Genomic DNA, 20974 nt, shown 5'->3' on the forward strand with positions numbered 1-20974 from the left:
GTACATCCGTGCACAATGTACAGTTACCCTCGTCCCCTCACCTCTAGTTACAACGTCTAATATACATTTTCATTCCTACGACTTGCACGACGTACTGGAAACACGTCCACACGGGTAAAAACGGACGATTAACTGTAGGCGGTGAGCGACGTAAAACATGGTGTAGTGGTTGTGACGATAGGAAGAACACCGCCAACTTGTCACTCTCCCCAATTATGTGTCGGATCCGTCATGCTTCGATTGGGGTAGGTGCTGCGACATAACCATCGCCAGACCCTCACTCCTGTGAGCCAGTGGGCGGAAAACACCCTTCATCAGGAATTTTTCCAACCTCTGTTCAAACGGAATAAGCGGATTAGGCTGATTGAAGTGACACAACACGCACAAGAATTCGAGGAACCCATCATACAAAAGAAGGAAGAATTCCTTCACTTTAGTCGCCGATGCTCCCTCGAGTGTCGGGTCAAGGATGCTGACATTGCCACGGCGCCGCACAACGGGCACATCCCGCGGTCTCGAATCGTTCTCTCGGCGCCTCTCCTCCAGTAGCGCCTCATCAACCTTCTTGGACACGCAGCAGGCCTTGAACAGGTCTGTGATGACGCTCTGGGAGATCTCAGAACTTGTTAACGCCGCATCACGGAGCATTTGAACGACCTGGTCCTTCTCTATTCCTACGAGGCCACAAATATCTCTGGAGTACGTTGTGTGCAATACCTGCAAGACCTTGTTATGTCGCACCAAAACTTCATGTGCTCTGGCGTTGGCCCGGATAGCCTTCATGATAGATGAAGGACGAATCATTGTCTCACCTACTTGGTGTGGGACCACCTGTCTAAAGTGAAAATCCCTGAGAGCGTCGCCAAGCCACGTAATGGTTGGTTCTGACTCGTTCTCTCCCTCCCCACCACCGCCTCGGTACACGGAAGGATACATCTCGTGGATGAGGAGAACTAACGCTGCAACGAACTCGGGAAAGAACATCTCATCGGAGAAATACGATAAAGGCATAGTTGAATACCCTGCGTCAGCCGGGTTAGGCTCTTCGAGTCTCGTATCCACGTCGACAAGCGAAGACATAACCATACAAAAGATATTTGTCACCTGCTCCAGATCTAACAGCGACGTCTCTGGGTCGTCAGGCGAAACGAGACCCACATCCATCAGTAGCAAACGCCAACTACCAAGATCGATCGCCGGCATAGCGCAGGTGTGTGAAAGCTTAGCACGCTGCAGAAATAGTTGCATGAGATCCGAACCACATGTTTCAAACGACTTCAGAAGGCTTCCCTTGTTTTTAGTGGTGAAGAATCCTTCCGTGTTCCACTCATCTTCGGTCCACTCACCGACGCACTTCAAAACCCCAGTACCAACTGCTGCGCGTATGGCGGCTTCTCTATCACGGAACATGGCCCGAATGCACGGTAATTCATCGGGAAAGACCCAGTCACCAACACGGTAAAGGCCAGCCTGCAGCGCGGCAACTGAACTCCGCCCCCCGGTGTATATTCCACGACTCATTCCACTGTAGGTGCGTACGGGAACAAGGCATGAAAGAATAATGTGCCAGCGATGCTCCTGCAAGGACCGCTGCAAAGCAAGACCGAGGGTCCCAAGCATGTAAGCAAGATCGGGTGAGTCGAACGCCGTGCTAGGCCAGAAGTTACCGCGCAATATATAGGGATGCGCCATAGTGTTAATCAGCGGTTGGCAGTGCTTCAAGAAAAGTTGCCAAGGGCTTCGCTCGTCTTCTTCCAACTGGGCCAGAAATTTTCGTGCGAGGTGTTTCCCCTCATCTTCTAGTGGAAGTTGATCATCAGCCTGCGAATCAGAAAGTGGTACTGGTGAATCACTTTTAGTACTATCGGTTGATTGCGTGTACGTGCCTTTGCTAAGAAGGTACATCATTGCGTCTCGTTCAATCACTGCACTTTGCTTCGCCTTATGGTTGAAGGGGTGCGAAAATCGTACGTACAACAGCGCGACTAAGGTTATTGTTGCACTTGTATCACCACGTGCCAGCGCGTGCGGGTCGATTATCTCATGCAAATCCACACGGTCAACGGGGGGCGGGGGCGTCATGCCAACAGCCTTCAGTGTTAGGTCATAAATGTGGTCCATGCGCTTCTGCACCATTGCATCTCCTGGTTGTCCGCCGGATGCCAGTAGCTCCCTTGCAAAGTGAAGCAATGCTGACATTCGATTCACTGACTTCATGCTCAGTAGATCACCGAAGCAGTCAGAGTATGTGGGAAAGGGTGTCTCCAGTTGAACACGTTCGTGCATCAGCAGTCGCCGCCTTTGCTCCGGGAAATTACGACCCTCATTCCCTCCATGCTGACCCAAGTTGTTTGCATCGGTTGCTGTTTTGTTTTGGTAGCGAGGAAGGGCAAGATAAAACAGTAAACGACTAAGTAAAACACCGCTGCGTGCCTCTTGAGAGAAGCTGTAAAAGCGTGTGGAAAGGGCTCCACCCTTTAAGTCGTCCAGCGACTCCAGGTCGTCAAGGCAGTTATTTGCCCAATCTCGTAATATTGTCTGAGAATCTGGCATAAAACGTGTGGAGGAGAGGACAATGGGGGCCAATTTCCCATATAAGCGTTCCGCCTCTGCGCCTGGGGGTCCCGATGACAAACGGGACATGCCCTTACGGTAGTCGTCTTCCTCAACCTCACCGGTTGGTGATTGTCCTCTTTGTCTTTGCCCCGCACTCCCTACCCTGTCTCCACAGGAAGTTGTTTTGCTGGAGGCGTTCGTTACAACAGAGTTACCACTACTTGGGAGAGCAGGGACAGGACTGGTACAGACTTTTCTTGAAGCCTGCTTCTGACGTGAGCCTCGGGAGTCATCGACCAACTCCGATAACGCTGTCGATGCACCGCAAATGTCTCCAATTACACGCAAAACAGTGCGTTGCCACGGCCGCTGCTCCTGGCATCGCAATCGGGATTTCAGTTGCGTATTGCGCCGCTCTAGTTCCCGTATATCGAGTTCTCTTTCCTGCACGATGTTGCAGTAGTGTAGTCGCATTTCTTCCGATTCCCGGAGACTTTCCTCCAAGCTGTAAACCTTTTCTTTTAAGGATTCATTCTCACGCTCCAGCTTCTGAATAATACGGTTCTGAACTGCTATCCCTTCACGCAGGTGCCCGCTGATTTTCTCCATGTCGTATAGTTTCCTCAGCATCGTATCAAAAATGGCCGAAACTTGATTGCGTGCGGCAGTTCCGGCACTGCAGCTGCCTTCTAGCCACTTCATGGGTGTCGCTGAGTTATTTATTGAGATCGACAGAAAACCGGAGGGTGTCGCTGTTTGTTCCCACACACGTGTTGGCGTCTGCATATTCTCTAAGGACTGTTTCCATCCGGCTTGTTCACCATCAACCGCCTTGTCCCCTTCACCCTTTTCTGCTTCACTCTCCACGCCTTCCGATTTACCCCCCGAATCGGCCTTGGCCTTAGGCCTTGTATGGGTTGCCGTTTCAGCAAGCTTCAGAGCGACGAATTTACTCTGGTCGACAACTGCTGGCGAAGGACCCACAGCCTTTTCCTCCAGGCATGGAAACAGTTGCATGTCGCGAGCCGCATGCTTGGCCTCGACAACAAACGTGTTATATTTTTGATTTACATCCTCAAGTCCTGTTGTAAAGCACCCCTCCTTGGTAACAATACGCCACTGACTGAAACACTTTTGCAGTTGTTTAGCATTGTGAAGACGTTTAAATATTTTGTCCAGTACAGCCGCTCCCAGCTCACGGCGTCGCTTCTCCAGCATGCTCTGCCGCCACGTACGCCATGCCCATCTCTTCATGGCTTCCTCCATGTATCGCACATCTCCCTTTGCTTGTGTGGCAGAAGTCTCCATGTTTCGGTATCTTAATAGATTGAGAGGAAGTGCGCTCAACTGATCAACCTGCTCGCCCAGGGCACCCGACCAAGGGAGGTGCTCCTCGCGGAGAGCGAAATTCTCGTAAACATGGGGTAAAATGTACTTGGTATAAAGCTGCAGAGCCCATGAAATACCCGGCGACAAGCTTTTTGCCTGGTCAAGAATACGCCATAGAAGCGCCACACTAAGCGAAGTTTCTGCGGTAAGTACCGGTCCGAAACAGAGGTCATTGGGAATAGATGCGGCAGGCGGGTGCGATTCGGAAGCGTCCTCGACTTCTTCATCGCGTTGCACCCTTCTCGGGGAGGCACACGCTGCAGACAGTTTGATCTGTGACCTCAGCATCGCTCCCAGGCTTCTGGAGGTACTCGGTGACGACGAAAGTGACATTGAAATACCGTAAACATCCTCGCTGACTTTCCCCTTCAGCAATATCAACAAATGCCTATGCATACCAGTTATAACGCGGTTGAACAGTCTTTCGTAAAGGCGCAGAGGAAATGCAACACCCCGTCCAGATACTGTGTAACCCCATGGCGCGTACTTGGGGCACCTGACGCCACCGACGGACAGCGGAGCCTGTGTTGCATGGGACGTTTCATACTTCTTCCTTTCCTCTGCCACGTCACTTTGCATACGCTCGACTTCTCGCATCATAATCGCTTCTTCCTCCGTGAGCGCTCGCCGGAAGTTGTTCCACAGTGGAGTGCGAAGGTTTTCCTCCATAGTGGCAATTTCTGCGAACTCTTCTCGAATCGCGTTACGGGACTCCCACATGGAGAAGAGGGTCTCATTTGCGGCGCGCTCTCTCTCTATGATCCGCTTTGATTCGGTAGAGGATGTCGCATACTTCACGGAGCACCCACCCATCGCGTTTACACCGGCAGCGAGACCTAGACAGGGAACCATTAGTAACTTCTTGGTCGGTTTGGAAACTACATCCGACCCACGAAGCATTGCGGGTCCTTGATCTTCTCTGTCTCCAACAAAAGCTGGAAAGAGATCCGGCTGTTGATTAAGCGCCGATTTCATGAGATTTGCAGCTACCTTTTGTGTCAGTTGCGTACGGCGTTTCCGTTCAGCCTCGGCGGATGCCAAATCAGTAGCGTTCGCAGATGCCAGTAGCCGACATTGTCGCGAGGATAATCGGTGCTTTGGGTCCTCCAACGACGGGAGCACGAGCTGAGAGCCGGTGCTTTCCTTCAACTCCGTTGGTTGTTGCTGTGGATGTGCTGGTGATGGACTTAACAGAGAAAAGCCGGAATGACGGCCAGTGGTATCTGCAGACGTCTTGTCATGCTCAAATAGGGGAGATTGATTCATCAACCTTCACCCCTTTGGTAAGATATCTAACTAACTGGTCCTATACTGACGCAGAATGCGGAATATAAAACAAGATTACGGCGAAATTTGAATTGAAAGATTTTTTCCAGAAAAAAGAGAGGAGTGCAGAAAAAAAAAAAGAAGAGCAGCTTACAATGTTAAAAAAATGCTTTCACAACTTTCCCCTCGTTGAAATGCATGGCAGTTTTAACTGATAGCCAACCGTCCTTCATCGCCTAACCACAGACGGAAAGAAGCCGAACACCCGCTGAGTTATTATGTACGCCACCACAAGAACAAAGCAGAAGAGAGAGACACGCAGCACAATATCATCCACAGTCTTTATGGATAATAATTTCCCCACCATCTTCTGGGCAATTTCAACAGTCGCATTGACATTCTGCAACGCACCATGCAGCACTTCTAGCGACTCCGAACTTCCCGCAAGCTCCTTGACAGCGCCCTGCACTTTATGGAGTTCAGCGTTCAGAATAGATCGCGTGTGCATGAGTGAACGCAATGCATTCACCTTTTCGGCGGCGCTTTCCTCACCGCTAGCCTCAACTGCAGCAGCCGCTGCTGGAAGAGCCCTGCAAATGGCAGCACGATGACTCTCAAGTTGTGCCACAAGTGTAACGAATGATGTGGGCAAAGCCCCTTCAGTCATTTGTTTCTTTTGTTGGTGGACCATTGCTATCACCTTAGCGAGTTCCTCTACTACATGCTGTGAGGTACCAATAACCGACATGGCAGCCCTGCGCGTATGTTGGGTGCGGGTGTGCTGATGTGTTTTTACAGCTCGATTTAACTCAGACAACTTGGAGCCCGCCCATCTCTCAAGAGCAATTAACAGCTCAAGCGAAAAGGTGTCTTTCTCCCCGGCGTCGCGCTGCATCACAGCCCTACTGTCATTTAAGTCTCTTTCCATTAGGGCAACAACACTACTACTCTCACTGCTTGTCCTGTGCTTTCCTAACTTCTTGTGACAGCTATATTTCCTGCAATATAGCCACCGCTAAGTACCGTGGAATCAATGAGCGTAAAAACAAAACGAAAAGGCGACGTGAAAACATAAGTCCAACGTTCCGTTTTCTTTTTTTGTTGAGGTCAAAATCGCGGATGCGTGCAAACAGAAGGTAATATATATTCGACCGAAGTGGTGTCTCTTTCCAACACCATATGCGTATATGCGTGTATGGCTACGGGCGTTTGCCCATGACCTGTGCGGGTTCACCTTTCCCACATTCATTTTGTGCTGCGTCCTGAAGGAAGCAGAAGGTAAAAAGCAACATTTTCTGCATTTACTCCATTCTCAAAACCTATCCCCTTACTTGCCTTTCGTTACATTGACGGTGTAGAATGTTCTCCTCAATGTCTTCATTTTTCACCCAACTATGTCCGCCCCTAAAAGAACACAGGGCGAAGAGGCATATACTTTCTGTTGCAAATGCTCTTATTCATTACTTCGGGGACGTGGTCCGCTTCTCACCGCCGCTGGTTCTTCACTCCCAAGGGATAAGTCGTTTCACTTCCTTTGGTGGTTTTCGCCCCTTGAAAACATCTACCAGTACTTCCACGTCGTCACTCGCGTTCGTCGCGTTGACGCTGTTGCCTAAAGAACCGGAGTCGTGGTGCTCCCCGCTGAGGATGTGGCAGCAACTCGAGAAATCGCGCCCCCCAATACCTGAAGGAGATGAGCGACGATCAATATGGGAGTGCGAGGCTAACCGCTTATGGTCTGCCCGCGTCACGTTATGGGAACGACCACTGGATTCGGGGAACAACTGGTCAAAGCATGGTAGAAGTGATGGACCTGAGTCCATAAAGGACCGGTCATAGGAAACCGTTGACGCATACGGTTCCAGTAGCGCCGACCCAAGACACGATGCACATTGTTGCCCATTCAATGGTTTCGCTGTTTTCGCCGAATACCCTGATGAACTTGCGCATGCTGTGCAATTGCCCCACGTCGTTCTCTTATCACGAGGAGGTCCACTGGGCGCAGAAGCAGCGGTGTCGTCTAAGGAAGAAGCGAAATGTGCTCGGTTGTTACTGTCATTTTGTCTTCCCGATGATTTAGTTGTCCTGGAAGATGACCTTCGTTTCGTCCTGCAGTGGGGAGCCACATTTTGAAGTCGCTCCTTCGTCACCTTGCGTGCCTCCCTCTCAAACGTGCGCGCAACATGCTCTCGAGTGACGGCGCGGAGTCTGCTAACCAAAATATTTGCGAGTTGTTCATCCACCTGATGCAGATACAGTTCGAGAATATCCGCGACATAATTCTGTATGCTGTGTCTCCATTCCTCCGGAAGCGTGGAGGCTGCGCATTCTCCACTCTTGCAGTCCTGCGGCGCGGTGTCGCCTGTCGCTGCACTAAAGAATTCCCCGCTTGTTGGCATGTCGCCTCGCATGCCTCCTGGCTCCGTAACGAAGTTTGCTCCCCTGCTAAATCTTCCAACATGGACCCCTCCTCTTTCTAAAAGAACTTCTTTCAATTCCTTGATGTCTTGCTGCTGTGCGAGCACCTGGCTAGTCAGTAGGGCTACTATACGTTCAGTGCGTCCAAACATACCGCGCGGAGTGTCGGTGGGTGGCAACGTGGGAGCGCCACTCATAACGCTTTGAGAAGATCAATTACACTTCACGAGGGGCAATGATGTATTTATCCTAAGCTCCAACAGTCCCTGGTGTAGTAAAAACGATGCAAAGTGGGTAAAGTGCAAAGAATCCAGATGAATACAAATACTTACCGGCTAACGTCTAACGGAAGACACTTACACAAAATACAGAGGGTGTGGAGACAGGTGCAAGTGAGAAGGGAGGCAAAATTTTCTTCACTACACCAAAGGTTAAGTAACGGTTAGAAAAATGTGAGCACCCCCGAAATATTAGAGGCGGAAAAAAAGGTATGAACAGGGCGCCGAGAGCCGCCTTGTACCTTCGTGAGATGCAAATCGCCCAACACTTAGAGTGCCCTTCCATTCCCCGCTACTGGAGGTCCTTTCCCAACAACTAATGCACGTTAATGTCATGTTTGTAAACAAGTGAACACGCGTATTCACAAATCTGTTAGTATATCTGAACATGCACGACCCCCCTCCCACGGGCGTTGCAAAGGTTCTACGAGGGTGAAGGTGAGGCAAAACAGACGAGCAAAGCGAGGACAAAGTGGAGTGGCAAAAGCACCTCTTGCAAGTTACCAGTGGCGGTGAACTCCACCAACCAGACAACTGCGATAAAGAGGCCGTGGGGAAAGGAATAGTACAGGTCGCTAAAGGAAGCCACTGGACAACCAAAAGCATACCTGCAGCGGTGCAATCAAAATGAAAGAAAAATTTTGAGGCCACACAACCTGGGGAGAAGGAAATGCCCCGCAGTGGGTCACACAGTACCGGCAGCAGTAGTTGCGCGGAAAAAAAGGACAGAGCTGCCACGTGCCACACTATTCGGTAAACGGCAACAGGGAACGCGTCCCCACCTCCATGCTGGCAATTGCTTGGTGCTTGCACACACATGTGTGTATATATTTGAACAAGATAATAATCGGAGAACAAAGCCGGAATGTCAATTCCACAAGACCAACCGCTTATCGTTACTTATGGTTGCCAGCACCGACGTTTCCCCCCTCTGTGCCCATGCAACACTTTTCACATGCTCTTGGTGAGCAGCCTCCAACTCAGCATCCATCACACGGCGTTCGTCCAAGTCAACGATTAACAGAGACCCACGTGAAGTACCCACTGCACAGAACCTCCCGCTGGGGCTCAGGGCAATCCTAGCGAGATGTGTGGAGGTACTTATATCCTCGCGCTCCACGCGGAACAACGCTTCGTCCATCCGACGTGTGTCTCTCACAGAAATGGCGCCTCCTCGGCCAAGTGAGACACACAAGTTGTTTCTGACGACGCGCACGCACGTCGCTCCACCAGGATGGACGTTTTTGATTTCATCAGGGTTCCCACTTCGTCCACGGGAGTCCCATACACAGATGCTGCCATTGTAGTGTGCTGAAAGCAGATGAGAGTCGGCCACACACAAATCGTTGCAGCAGCTCGGGTTCAGCAAAGTTTTCTGTATGGTGGCTGACTGCAAGTCCCACAATCTAATTGAACGATCAGAGCTGGCGGTGTAGGCGTTTCTCTGGTCTGCTGAAAGGTAAGCGGCTGTAACCTTCTCCCTGTGACCAGTTAGTTCCGCTTTCCTCTGAGTCTTTGTATCCCAGATACGGACTACGCCGTCTGTACAACCAACTATCAGGCGGTCCCCAACACTGTCAATGCACAAAGGCACACCATCACTTGGGTGACACTGCAACGCGGCACCGCTACCACTGTCCCAGTACCTAATCATTCGATCCGCACCACCAGTTACGATCCGCTCCCCGCCATTCGTTGCACACACTGCATGGATGAGCCGGTCACCGTGGGGATGTTCGGTCGTAAACATCACGCTGGAAGGCAATTTTGCAGCCTCCTGCACCGAAAATTCCTGGCGACATGTGTTGACGGGGTCCTTTTTGTGGGAAGAACGTGATACATCCACTTCCACCTCACCACGACCTACACCAGAGCTGCCAACACAGCCCTTCTTCCGCATCGTGTTTAATTCATCATCGTACCCAAGTATTTTTTCCTGCATGTGCGCCATGGTTTCCTTCGCCGTTATCAACTCACGTACGCAGCGGTCCCGCTCGGCCAGTGCGGCGTTGAGTTTTGGCCTGACGATTTTGTTCTCCTCTTCGAGAGCCTTGTAGTTATTCGCAAGTCTCAGAAGCACTTCCTCAAGTTCCGTCTCGCGGTTCTTCAACTTCTTCACCTCCTCTTTGAGATTCGCGTTTTCTTCCGTCAGCCGCTTCACCTCACACTCGTTTTTGTAATAGTCCTTTTCATTTTTCAAACTCTCCTGCAGCTTCTCCTGCAGCTGGGCAACATTTGCTTCCAGCTGTTCTTCCCGGCCCGCGCGGCTAATAACCCCAGCAGAAGCAAGCTCGAGAGCCCGTACTTGCTTGACGAGTTCTTTGTTCTTTTCGTCGAGCGCCGTATTGTCACTTCGCAGGGTTTGCAGCGACTGTTGGAGCTTTAGCAACCGATTTTGTGCGAGGCGATGTGAACTGAACACGTGCTCCACAGACTGAATCTCCGCAGCATTGCGGCTGGCAACCTGGCGGTTAATAATGCCAATCCATGACATCACTAATCTGCCGCGGAAGTTACCCTTGAGTTGTCTTCGTATCGTATATCTCCTGTTGAAGTTGCTACAGGCTGTCCTTGTCCGCTCGTTTCTACGGAGGAAGAGAGGAATTCACCGCGACGCGGCAGACTGAAGGGATAAAAAGCTGGAAAAAGAAAAAGGCTTTGAGGAGGAGATGAACGAATGGCATTCATCCACAAAACAATAAAAATTCCCTCTCAAGCAATGGGCCGTGAATTCCCATAGCACATGTGTCCCTGAGTACTGCCGAAAGCGTAAGAGCTATAGAATAAGTAATGTACCCACCCCTAAACGAAATGCCAGAGACTGTTCCCAGTCGCGACACTATTTAGAACCCTCACTGGCGGTCATAATTCTCCCTTCCAAGTACGCACACACGCATACGAGAGTTCACTCGCCCCACCGCACCTGCATGGACCGATATATCACAAACACCTGTATTTAAAAAAGGGGGGGAGGGGGAGAAAAAGCAGTACACCCGTACCTTTTAGGAAGAATCAAACGACCAACTACTCTACTCCTCTTCAAATCACCCCCAAAACAGCAACAACCCAACGCAAACGATGTTAGAAGGTAGAACGCATCCGGCACCGAATCATTGGTAGGCCGTTAAATGTGTCGATACACCGAACTTGTAGACCTGATTACGCAAGTATCCCATATCTTTAAGAAAGCCACAATACTTGTAAAACGGCCCCTGCCAATATGTGTAGTTGCCCAACATGTTGACGCGGCCGCAGAGAGGCAATAACATTCGTTGGGGGCCACATATTAAAATCTTGGGACGTACAGGCTCACCAGTTTCTCCGTTCGTGACAACTGGTGGTGGAAGTGTTTTTCTCACAATGGTTGGGTCAATGTGGCCAAGGAAAACGTTTTCCCCGAGATGTAATCCATCATCAGCTGCCGGCCGCCCTAACGACATCACATCGTACTTCACCGAAATCCTTCCCGGGTTGCGCTTGGCATACGCTTCAAATGTACTACGAAATGGGATGTCCTTTGCTGTGTGGTGGCAATACAGAAACTTAAGTTGCGTGTTATCTTGCTTATCCTTATCCATCACATTCATCAGCTGCAACGCAATGGAAGCTCCAGAAGTGGTGCAAATAAGCCCCAACTCTCCGTAGGTATTGTTTTGGTAGGGAAACTCCCGCATCCACCGACCAAGGTACACCTGTTCACCCCGCTGAAGTGAGCGCAGCCGGGCGGCCATACGCCCTGGATCGCGCTCCTTTACGGCAAATTCGATAATACCCCGCTGCTGGGGATGACTTGTTGGTGTGAACCAACGGGTGACAGGAGTCATGGACCGCACAGTGCCGGTAGTGACTTGAACAGAGCTAATTGGCTCGTAACCGCAGTAGTCGTAACTGTTGGGAAGGGCAAAACGGAAAAGAAACATGTCTGTCCCTTTGATTCGCTCTTTGTCAAGCAGAGTAACGGGTACGTGCGGAGTAAAACGCGATCGCTTTGCTAGTGGTCGGTCATTCTGCAGCCGGACAAAGAAAAACTTGTACAACGAAAATGACACCCCAGTTGTGACACCGAAAAACGCAGCGACACGAGCGGCATAGCCCGTATTCACATCGTTGAATGCTTTGCGAATAATTCCCGGTATGTCCTGGAGCGTGTAGGACCACCGCTGCGGTTGTTGGAGCTGCTGACGTTTCCGCCTGCGGGCTTCATGGTATTTGCTATCACTAAACGTAGAAAAACCAGATGAGGAAGTACCGCCCCCGTTACCACTGCTGGGATCCATTTATTTTCCGGCAAAGAAAATATGGCCACCTTTCCGCCACAGTATTGCTTGCGTAGGTTAAGCACGGGTGTGGGAGGCATGCAAGAAAAGAAGATAGATGGTGTGGATAAAACATTCGACAGATACGCTCGGGGATAAGTCAACATAACAACTTCGAGGGAAATCCAACAACAGCAACGCTTTTTGGGCCACGGGTGACAAAACCACAACAACACACCAGTCAACAAAACTTTCCTCCCAGCACGCATTACCGCCATGGAAAAGACCACCATCCCTCCAAATGCATGATGAGAAGGTTATCCCCAGTTATATGCGTCCGTAGAGCCTACAACCCTGACCATTTCCAGCTTTTCTTTCCCGGAAGATATGAGCATACAGATGACAATGTGGAACATGGAAAGGGTCTCCTCATCTTTTCTTTTCTACCTCCTTAGCAGCATCGATTCCTTTGTTTTATTTTATTTTTTTTTCTTCACTGCCAATACTATGAACGCACCCCATTTGAGCGAGCTCCGCTTCTACTAGTTCATCTTTTGGAGCATAAACACAACTGGAGAATGCACATGCAAGGGATTTACCCGTTTTCCAACCGTTAGACTGCTACGACAGCGCTCCGTTTACCCGAGGATGCTATTAAAAGACCTAAATGTGTTTGAGTTGTGACCCAACGCCCTCTTTCGTCCGCTAACTATATTTTTTTGATCGCTTTTCCTGCATTTCTACCAATACTACCAATATCATCATCACTATTACTACTCACACTGAAGCGTGCGCGGAACCCGTTTCTGAAAGTTTCTGCATCAATTTTTTCGCCTCAGCTGATCCAACAACCTTTACGCTCTTTGCCTGATTCAGTGCGGCCTCAAGAGCGGGTTGAAGCTTTTCCGGATCAGCGTAGAGCATCGCTCGCTTTTGAAGTCCATCAATAATGATTTTACTCGCACTGGAACCAGAACCGACCACAACTATGTCCACAGAAGAGAGATTAAAAGCGCTTGGCCTAACGGGATGGGATGCAAACACGTCTTTAGCCTTCGGAGACAAGAGATGTCCACCTGCCGCCGCCAGCGCTGTCACATCTTCCGTGTACGAATGTTTCCTCTTGTAGCCGAAACCAGATACATGGCGACGGCCGTAGTGACGGTGGGAGCGAGCATGAGGCATACCAACACGGCATGGAAGCGGTTTGTGAACACGATCGAGACTCTCTTCAACCAGGTCATGCGCACACGCCTCCACTTTACTCTTGGGAGCCGACACCACGTCCCACGCGCGAGAAATCCACCCGTCGCCTATCCGGTGGTGCCGTGCACCAAATATGTACTTCGAACTTCGGAGAATATCAGCCTCTCCTTCATTTTCACAAACAACTAATGTAAGGTGCTGCGCATCGGGACTAAGTATGCTCTCTGCTACCAGTGTGAGAAGACCTTTGTCATCAGCATAAAAGCCCCAACGCGCACAGAGGAAAGCGGTGGCATCAAGCAAAATGTCACAGCTTGGTTCTGCCGCAACAACGGCTTTCATAGGAATGCTATAGGGTTCCAGCGCTATAAACTTCGGGTGCTCAAGCCCCAAATCGCGTGGCCGCGGACCACCGAATTCCTCCACAATACGAGGACTCTCAAAATCCCAACTAGGAGCGTGATAAACAAGCACTCCCGGCCGCCGCCAACCCCATTCATCAATGGGAGACTGGGTGATGCGCTTCGACAGCATGATTTCCTGTTGTGCAACGTAGTTAAACTTGCGTATGGCTGCCAGTGAGGCGAAGTAAGCATGCGTTGGGTTATCGGTGATAATACGATACGGTGTGTTTGTTGATGGATGGCTTCCGAAGACGCCATCAATGAGGTAAAACCTCAAACCCTGTCCCAAGTGGTACTGTATCTCCCTTACGACGCGCTTGCCGTGAAGTCCATCGATTACCTTGAAACCGGGAAGTTCTGGATTCTTCAGCCGGCGATGCATCTGATGTTCCGGTGTATGTGGAAACATGAAGTACTGTCGCGGCCTTTTCTGCTCTGCCTGATTGTTGCAGTTGTAGTAATAGTCCACAGACATGGCACCCGCTTTGTTGTGGCGTCTTCCCCATGCGCGACCTCGAACCTCATATGGCCGCAGATTATACTCTCCAACACCATACGTATAGCGCCAAACGCCCGACCACATACCTGCATTTGCATAGTCGCCTACCTGTGACCAATTCGAAACCAGGGTGCTGCTGTTCGCGTTCCACCACGGACCAGGGTCCTCGTTTGTCTTGAGGAAAAGTGTTAGTGAATTATAACCCCATTGGTACATGGTGCGGAGGTAATTCTTTGCTGGTGAACCAGGTGAAAGACGCGGGGCAACCTCGTGGCGGAAAATAGGTTTTCGCCGTTCTTCCTCTGCATCGGGGTTGCAGCAAATTTCATTTAGAATGGACATCTGCCCCGCGCTGTGGCCCGCTTGCGGCTTGAGAGCCTCCTGCATGTTGGCATACCGCACCCCGCGCCGCTGCGAATGATGAAGGAGTGCCACGCAGCTGTCACATGCGGTTAGTCGTACACCAGCACCGGAGAGGACTCTACGAAGCATACGTGCAGCCGATTCACTCAAACTAAATAAAACGTAAAGCGGCGACAACGGGAGGGAAAGAAGAAGAGAACTAACACCCGTGCCAACGTATACCTAACTTGTTCATATATATATATATATATATATATAGAAATATGTAAGAAGAAGGACGGTGCATTAATGTGCAAAGGGGATGAACATGCAACACGTTTTGTTGCTGCAGGTGTTTGTGTGTATATGTGTGAGGCCAAAGTAGTTATTGCTCCACCAGTGACAATTAAACAGCTGTAGATGCTCCTGCATGGGTCTGTAATGCGTGATGAAATGCGAGGCGCATCCCACTGTTTGGTCACGTTTTGCGCCTGTTCCTAGGAAGACATTAAAGAGCGCCCATTAACCGCAAGAGAAGGATTAAAATAAAAAAAATAAATACGAAAAAAAAACAGACAAAACACTGATTTGTAAGGAAGTTAACTCGTCATCCACCCACAAAAACATTCGCGCCGTTTGGCAGTTAGAGACCATAAAGTGCACAACCAAAAGTATGCGTTTCTAGAGTTGAGCTGCGTACGCTGTCCTACACGGAGTTAACCAGGGGTTATTTCGGACTTAGGTTGGAAAAAAAATTTTACTCTCAAAAGCAAAACAAAATAAGACAAGAAGAAATAAAAACGGCATGACACTACGAACATCGACACCTTATTCCTCTGTGTAGAGAAGGGTAAAGGAGAAGGAAAATGGAAGCCACCCGCAACTCACAACATTGCATGTGGTTATACGGGGCGGAAAAGACAAACACAGAAGTATGGGATGATTTTTTTTCCCCCCCCCCGTTAGTGGTGATGAAGCGAGATGAGAATAAACGCGTTCGGTTACTCTGTGCGTTCATCTTCACTTTCTTTCCTCAAGAGGCGCATCATCTTTTCAATGTAAGAAAATGTTATCGCGCACGCACTCAGCAGTATGAAAGAATTCCGGGGAGCAATTTGCATGCCCTCTCCCCGATATCCTCCCCTCAGGCACGCTTAGAAAAGTTATATGAGTAAATGTTAAAAAAAAAAAACAAAGGCATCATAAAGTCGTGCACACCTCTATCTTCTTCCCTTTTATCTCCTTTTCTTTTCTTTTCAAGGTAAATATATTAATCCGGCTTCTTTCCCCTCTTTCTTGTTATTATTTGTCTAATGTAACACCAAAGACCTGAATCCTTCTTAACACGTCGCCACTGCATCAGAGAGACGTGATCACACACGCTACAGAACGCAGGGGAAAAACATAAATATGTGCCCACACTTGCATGTTACAAAACGTGAAAAAGATGGATGCTTATGAAAAAAATAAAATAAAATTATGAACGAAACCTCCGTAGCGAGTTGGCGCGCGGTTAGTAACCCCCATTTTTCTTTTCCGCGGCGCAGCAAATGGGTAACTGGCCGCGGAGCAAGCGACTCTAAAAGAAGAAAAAATACACCGCTCACGAAATAACTGGCGTGGAGGAAGTGTAGGAGCAAAAAAAATAAAATAAAATAAAAATAACAATAGATAATGAACGGTTTGAATTTTGGCAGTGAGTATAAAAAAAAAACAGAAAAGGCAAACGGTACAGTGATGGCGGCTGTCGCGCCGCAGGTAGCTGCACCTCATCACTTTTCCCGCCAACACACACACACACAGACACAGACAGACGGAGTCGATAATTACACATCTTTGCTGCAGCATCAACCATCCCATCTTCTGGTTTTCCATATGGCACCTTTCCCCTTCCTCTTTTCCTGACACATCGCTGCTGCAATGTAATGCTTTAATTTTACACCAACGACAACGATGGAATATTGCCGCGTTACATATTTTCTGCGCCCCACTACTGTGGACTCCCTCCACACACAAGCACAGAAGCCACTTGCATTGATGTCACCAATACCACTATTCCACCACTGTGGTGATATATTTTTATGCCAAGCTCATGCAATCGTGGGGTTCCACCGTCTCGCGTGGTAAGTAGATTCTTGCACTTGGAGACAACCCTCCCCCGCTGGCGACGCATTTGCTTCACTGTAACTTATCAGCGAGTCGTACGGTGTGTTATTTGCCATTGGTGCTCTTTCCACAATATGCTCACGCGTTACCGGGTGGCCCCATGACTTGCACTGCCACGCAGAAGGCGGGCCAGCCGCCGGCGCCGGTCGATGCAAATCAAAAGGTAGTGGTGAAGTCGGTGCACTGCAGCCTCCAGGACACTTTTGAGACTCAGACGAGTTCATTACTTCACTCCTCTGCTTTGCGACATCCTGCCGGATCATTTTTTTCACACGGAGGCGCAGCTCCGATACGGTGGGGCGGTGCTCTGGAAGAGGAGAAAGCATCCACTGCAAAATCAATCGCCACGACTCAGGCACAACGTCGGGAATCACCACTGGGGATTGAAGTGTGTTTTGTATGTCCCCAATTGTTTTGAATGGAACCGATCCAACAAGTAGAGTGTAGAAGGTGACACCGAGAGACCAAACATCCATGGCGAACAGAAGTTGCTTCCGGACATCTGACTTTCCGCTTCTTCCGTTATGAACACTGTTAGCATTATTGGTGCCGTCAGCGCCCACATCACCCACGCAGGGTGATGGATCAACGCTGCAAAATACTTCCGGGGGCATAAACAACGGAGTCCCCTCGAAGCGGTGCAAACACATTTCGTCATCTCCGAGAATTGCCGCAACACCAAAATCAGAGATAAACGCGCACTTCTTACTGTTGACGAGTATATTTTCAGGTTTGATGTCACGATGCACGATGCCGTGCCGCTGCAGATACTCCATTCCGGCGAGAATCTGGCGCGCATAATTAGTTAAGTCCTCAGGTGGGATCGGATCACAGTTCCCTTCTCTGTCTAGGCGGGCGATCGGGCCGTTGTCGATGTATTGCATGACAATGTATAGCTTTTCAGTATCAGGATCATCGATAACCTCAAACAATGAGACAATACTCTTGTGTCGTAATTGCTTCATTACTCTGATTTCCCGCTGTAGAGCCTCCATCCGAGCTGTTGCTGAATTACAAGCAGTCTCAATAGCTCGTCTTTTCTCCCTCGGTCGCGGGATAACTTTAATTGCTACGGACTCGTTACGCGAGAGACTGTACGCCAGCCGCACCTTACCTGAAGTTCCCTTTCCAACACTCTTCAGCAGAGCATATTCATTCAATATCGTGGTACCCTCAATCCAGTGCGATACGGACGCATGTTTTGTGACCATGTCACCTCGCGGTATTAATAATGGCAATTTCCATTCCTCTTTAGATGAGTCATCACTACGCATAGAAAGTGATCCCAGCGGCCGCATAGCGCTGTAGTCTTCCGGATGAAGCGATGCCGGTGTTGGGGTGTCGGCGCACTCCGCCTGTTCGCTCATTTCCAGCGCTCTGGTTTGTGGCAGCAAGGCACTCAAGTCACTGAAAACATCAACACCATATACTGACAATGGCCATATGCCAATTTTACCTCCACCCATATATGTTGACAGCACCTGCGATTCTTTTGAGCGTGACGGGCTCGTTAATTCCTCGCCGCTTCGGTTGTGCGGTTTTGTACGAGTGGCTCGCAAGCGTTCTCCTACTGCAAGTTTTTGTGGTTCTGCAGGGGTACCTCCAGTTGATTCGCTCCCTTTGCTGTTAACATATTGGCTCCGTTCATCTCGTTTTGCCGAGTATACAGGAAGTCGCGCAGGAGCCGTGCCCACATCCGTCCATGAAAAAAGTAATGAGGAATCCTTCCCATCACCCTTGAAGGTGTTCATTGATTTGTTGGAGGATGAAGAAAAAAACAACAACAACAACAAAAAAAAACAAACAAAGCACGCAAAAAACAAAAAAAAAGAGGAGGGAAGTGGTGGTTATCAGATAGCTAAATTGGTCACACCGTGCGATGGAGCCAAAAGCTTTCTGTACTTGCTCTTACGAGTATTTTTTCTCTCCTATGATCTTTTCTTCTAATTTGCCGCAGGTTGATTTCGGCTGTTTAAAATTAAAAACTATAGTCGCACAGCAAACGTACGCCGACCGTTCGTAGGCGCTGATGAAGATATGGAAAGGGTGGAAAGAAAAAAAAAGAAGAGAGAAGTCAGATAAGGTATTTTTAGAGTGGTATTTCTTGACATTGCAGAAAAGTGGACATCACAAATCATTAAATAAATAAAGTAGAATAATCATAATCATAATAATAATACGAATAACAATAAGAGAGCCGATGCAAGAAAAGAAAGGAAAACAATTTTTTTCATAACAATATTCGACAGCATACAACTCTTTACCGTAGCACATACGCACACACGTAAAGAGGAAGGAGGCGGCATCTTCTCAACGGGCCTCCGCAGAAGTGAAGCATAGTGGCATCATTCTATGAACAGTATCGAAAGGAACTGCTTTTTTTTCTTTCTTTTTTCTTTAAAAAAGAAAAACCTCTTTCCTCATCTCTCCTCCAAACACGTTTTCGTTTTCGTCTTCAGCTTCCTTTTTTTTTTCCACATCCTCTTCACCTTTTCAATTACTCCAAAATTTATTTATTTTTTTAAATCCACTTTAACAAGGTGCGACCGCTTCTTTCCCTTTCTCATTTTAACAAAAAAAAATTAAATAACTAAATAATAAAACCTCTCGTTCTCAAAACACGCACGGGGAACAGGCAAAATGAAGGGAGGAAAATACGGGCGGGTTACGAAGCCCATGAGCAATGGAGTAGATATAATAAGGAAATTCCAAGTGGACATGAGACAAACTCGTGTGTGTGTGTGTATCAGGTGAAACAAAGAAATCATACGTGTGTATTAAAAAAAAAAACAACAACAACAAAAGAAAGTAAAATATAGGTATGAAACAAAAGGGAATGTGTATAGCTTTACATCAGTGTTCCTTTGAGTGCATGTGTGAATGTTCAAGTGGGTAACCGCTACTGTGTTGAGATGAATATATTTAAATTCTGCATCATCTTCCAACTTTTGTTCGGTTGTGATGCTCCGCTTCACCAGAAAACAGCGACTGAAGTAATTCCGCACAATAAAATTTACTTTGACGTGTACGCTCCCCCCCCTCCCTCCCTTCTTTCCTTCCGTCCTTCTTTCCTTTATTATTATTATTATTATTTTTTTTGGTTTTAACCTCGCTTATTCTCTTCCTTTTTTTTCCCCCTTCTCCATTCTCCTCGTTACTCCGCACCCACCCCTTTTTTGTTTATTTATTTCCCTTCTGTAACGTTGCAAAAAAGGCCCTTAAAATAAGGAAACAAAAACAGGACTTGAGACAGAGTGACAAAAAGAGAGAAATTGAACTAAAATCGGGTACAATAAGGGAATGAAGGGGGAAGAGGAAAACAAAACAAAACAAAACAAAGAAGAATGGGGACTATTTCTACATCATGACGATAATAAAAATAATGATGATAATAATAAAACATCGCAGGATAACGACGCCCCTCAAAACCTTATAGTTCTAGCAACAGATACAAACACACAAAAACAGTAAATTAACATCTTATTGATGTTAATTAGCTGTGTATTCCCCTCGTTTCGTTCCCTTTACTTCTTCAGAATTTCCTCTTTTTTTTTGTTTCCCCCTCCTTCCTAATCGTCCATTCGCTTGGTGTTTATTCATTATTTCCGTCGTATAGGCCTTTCGTGCTTACACATCAATAACCATTCTTAATCATTTTTTCTTTTCTTTTCTTTTTTCTCCTTCTTAAAAAAAAAAATTAACCACCTTTATTATTATTGTTATTATTATGATCTTACAATTATTGCAATAATGTCCTTCTCCCTTATATCTCTTTATCTTCTCATTCGCAATCCCGTAAGGCGTGTTACCACAACCTGTCACTACCACTTTTATTTTTATTATTATTATTATTATCATTTTTTTTCCTTGGAATTACAAGCAATTATTCCCCTTCGTAATAATTAGATGAATTTGTGTTGTCTATTTATTCGCACACAATTAAAAAGGAAAAAAAAAGCAAAAAAACGGAAAGGCAGCACAAACCTAAACATATACATCTTACTTCTTCCTCTTCCTCTTTCTTTCTTTCTTTTTTTTTAAAAAAATGTTTCCTCCCGTCCCCCTTCTCATTCTTTTCTTTTTTTTTTTGTACGCATTGTTAATAATGGCATATTTCCCCACGTTTAAGTTCCTCCATCACAACTTTTGATACGAGAAACATTTCACACACACACACACATATATATATATATA

General features: G+C 47.9%; 8 protein-coding genes across 8 annotated transcripts; all 8 read right to left on the bottom strand.

The window, feature by feature from the left end:
* Nucleotides 1-213: 213 nt before the first annotated feature.
* On the bottom strand, nt 214-5211 carry TEOVI_000236700 (uncharacterized protein; the record flags this gene model as incomplete). Its single annotated transcript, XM_067225450.1, has 1 exon — nt 214-5211. One exon carries the CDS (start codon nt 5209-5211, stop codon nt 214-216), a length of 4998 nt encoding a protein of 1665 aa, XP_067081551.1.
* Nucleotides 5212-5440: 229 nt separating this feature from the next.
* Nucleotides 5441-6139, bottom strand: TEOVI_000236800 (Sec20, putative; the record flags this gene model as incomplete). Its single annotated transcript, XM_067225451.1, has 1 exon — nt 5441-6139. The coding sequence occupies one exon, from the start codon at nt 6137-6139 to the stop codon at nt 5441-5443; it is 699 nt and encodes a 232-aa protein (XP_067081552.1).
* Nucleotides 6140-6713: 574 nt separating this feature from the next.
* On the bottom strand, nt 6714-7826 carry TEOVI_000236900 (uncharacterized protein; the record flags this gene model as incomplete). The annotated part of the gene is made up of 1 exon (XM_067225452.1): nt 6714-7826. The coding sequence occupies one exon, from the start codon at nt 7824-7826 to the stop codon at nt 6714-6716; it is 1113 nt and encodes a 370-aa protein (XP_067081553.1).
* A 273-nt stretch (nt 7827-8099) lies between these two features.
* Nucleotides 8100-8726, bottom strand: TEOVI_000237000 (uncharacterized protein; the record flags this gene model as incomplete). Its single annotated transcript, XM_067225453.1, has 1 exon — nt 8100-8726. The coding sequence occupies one exon, from the start codon at nt 8724-8726 to the stop codon at nt 8100-8102; it is 627 nt and encodes a 208-aa protein (XP_067081554.1).
* A 49-nt stretch (nt 8727-8775) lies between these two features.
* TEOVI_000237100 (ATG16/SAP18/CVT11/APG16, putative) lies at nt 8776-10401 on the bottom strand (the record flags this gene model as incomplete). The annotated part of the gene is made up of 1 exon (XM_067225454.1): nt 8776-10401. The coding sequence occupies one exon, from the start codon at nt 10399-10401 to the stop codon at nt 8776-8778; it is 1626 nt and encodes a 541-aa protein (XP_067081555.1).
* Nucleotides 10402-11017: 616 nt separating this feature from the next.
* TEOVI_000237200 (NADH-cytochrome b5 reductase-like protein) lies at nt 11018-12184 on the bottom strand (the record flags this gene model as incomplete). The annotated part of the gene is made up of 1 exon (XM_067225455.1): nt 11018-12184. The coding sequence occupies one exon, from the start codon at nt 12182-12184 to the stop codon at nt 11018-11020; it is 1167 nt and encodes a 388-aa protein (XP_067081556.1).
* A 756-nt stretch (nt 12185-12940) lies between these two features.
* TEOVI_000237300 (uncharacterized protein) lies at nt 12941-14764 on the bottom strand (the record flags this gene model as incomplete). Its single annotated transcript, XM_067225456.1, has 1 exon — nt 12941-14764. One exon carries the CDS (start codon nt 14762-14764, stop codon nt 12941-12943), a length of 1824 nt encoding a protein of 607 aa, XP_067081557.1.
* A 1940-nt stretch (nt 14765-16704) lies between these two features.
* Nucleotides 16705-18531, bottom strand: TEOVI_000237400 (serine/threonine protein kinase, putative; the record flags this gene model as incomplete). Its single annotated transcript, XM_067225457.1, has 1 exon — nt 16705-18531. The coding sequence occupies one exon, from the start codon at nt 18529-18531 to the stop codon at nt 16705-16707; it is 1827 nt and encodes a 608-aa protein (XP_067081558.1).
* Nucleotides 18532-20974: the final 2443 nt, after the last annotated feature.

The sequence above is a fragment of the Trypanosoma equiperdum genome (genome assembly GCF_001457755.1).
Source record: "Trypanosoma equiperdum strain OVI genome assembly, contig: ctg_549, whole genome shotgun sequence".
Lineage (NCBI taxonomy): Eukaryota > Euglenozoa > Kinetoplastea > Trypanosomatida > Trypanosomatidae > Trypanosoma > Trypanosoma equiperdum.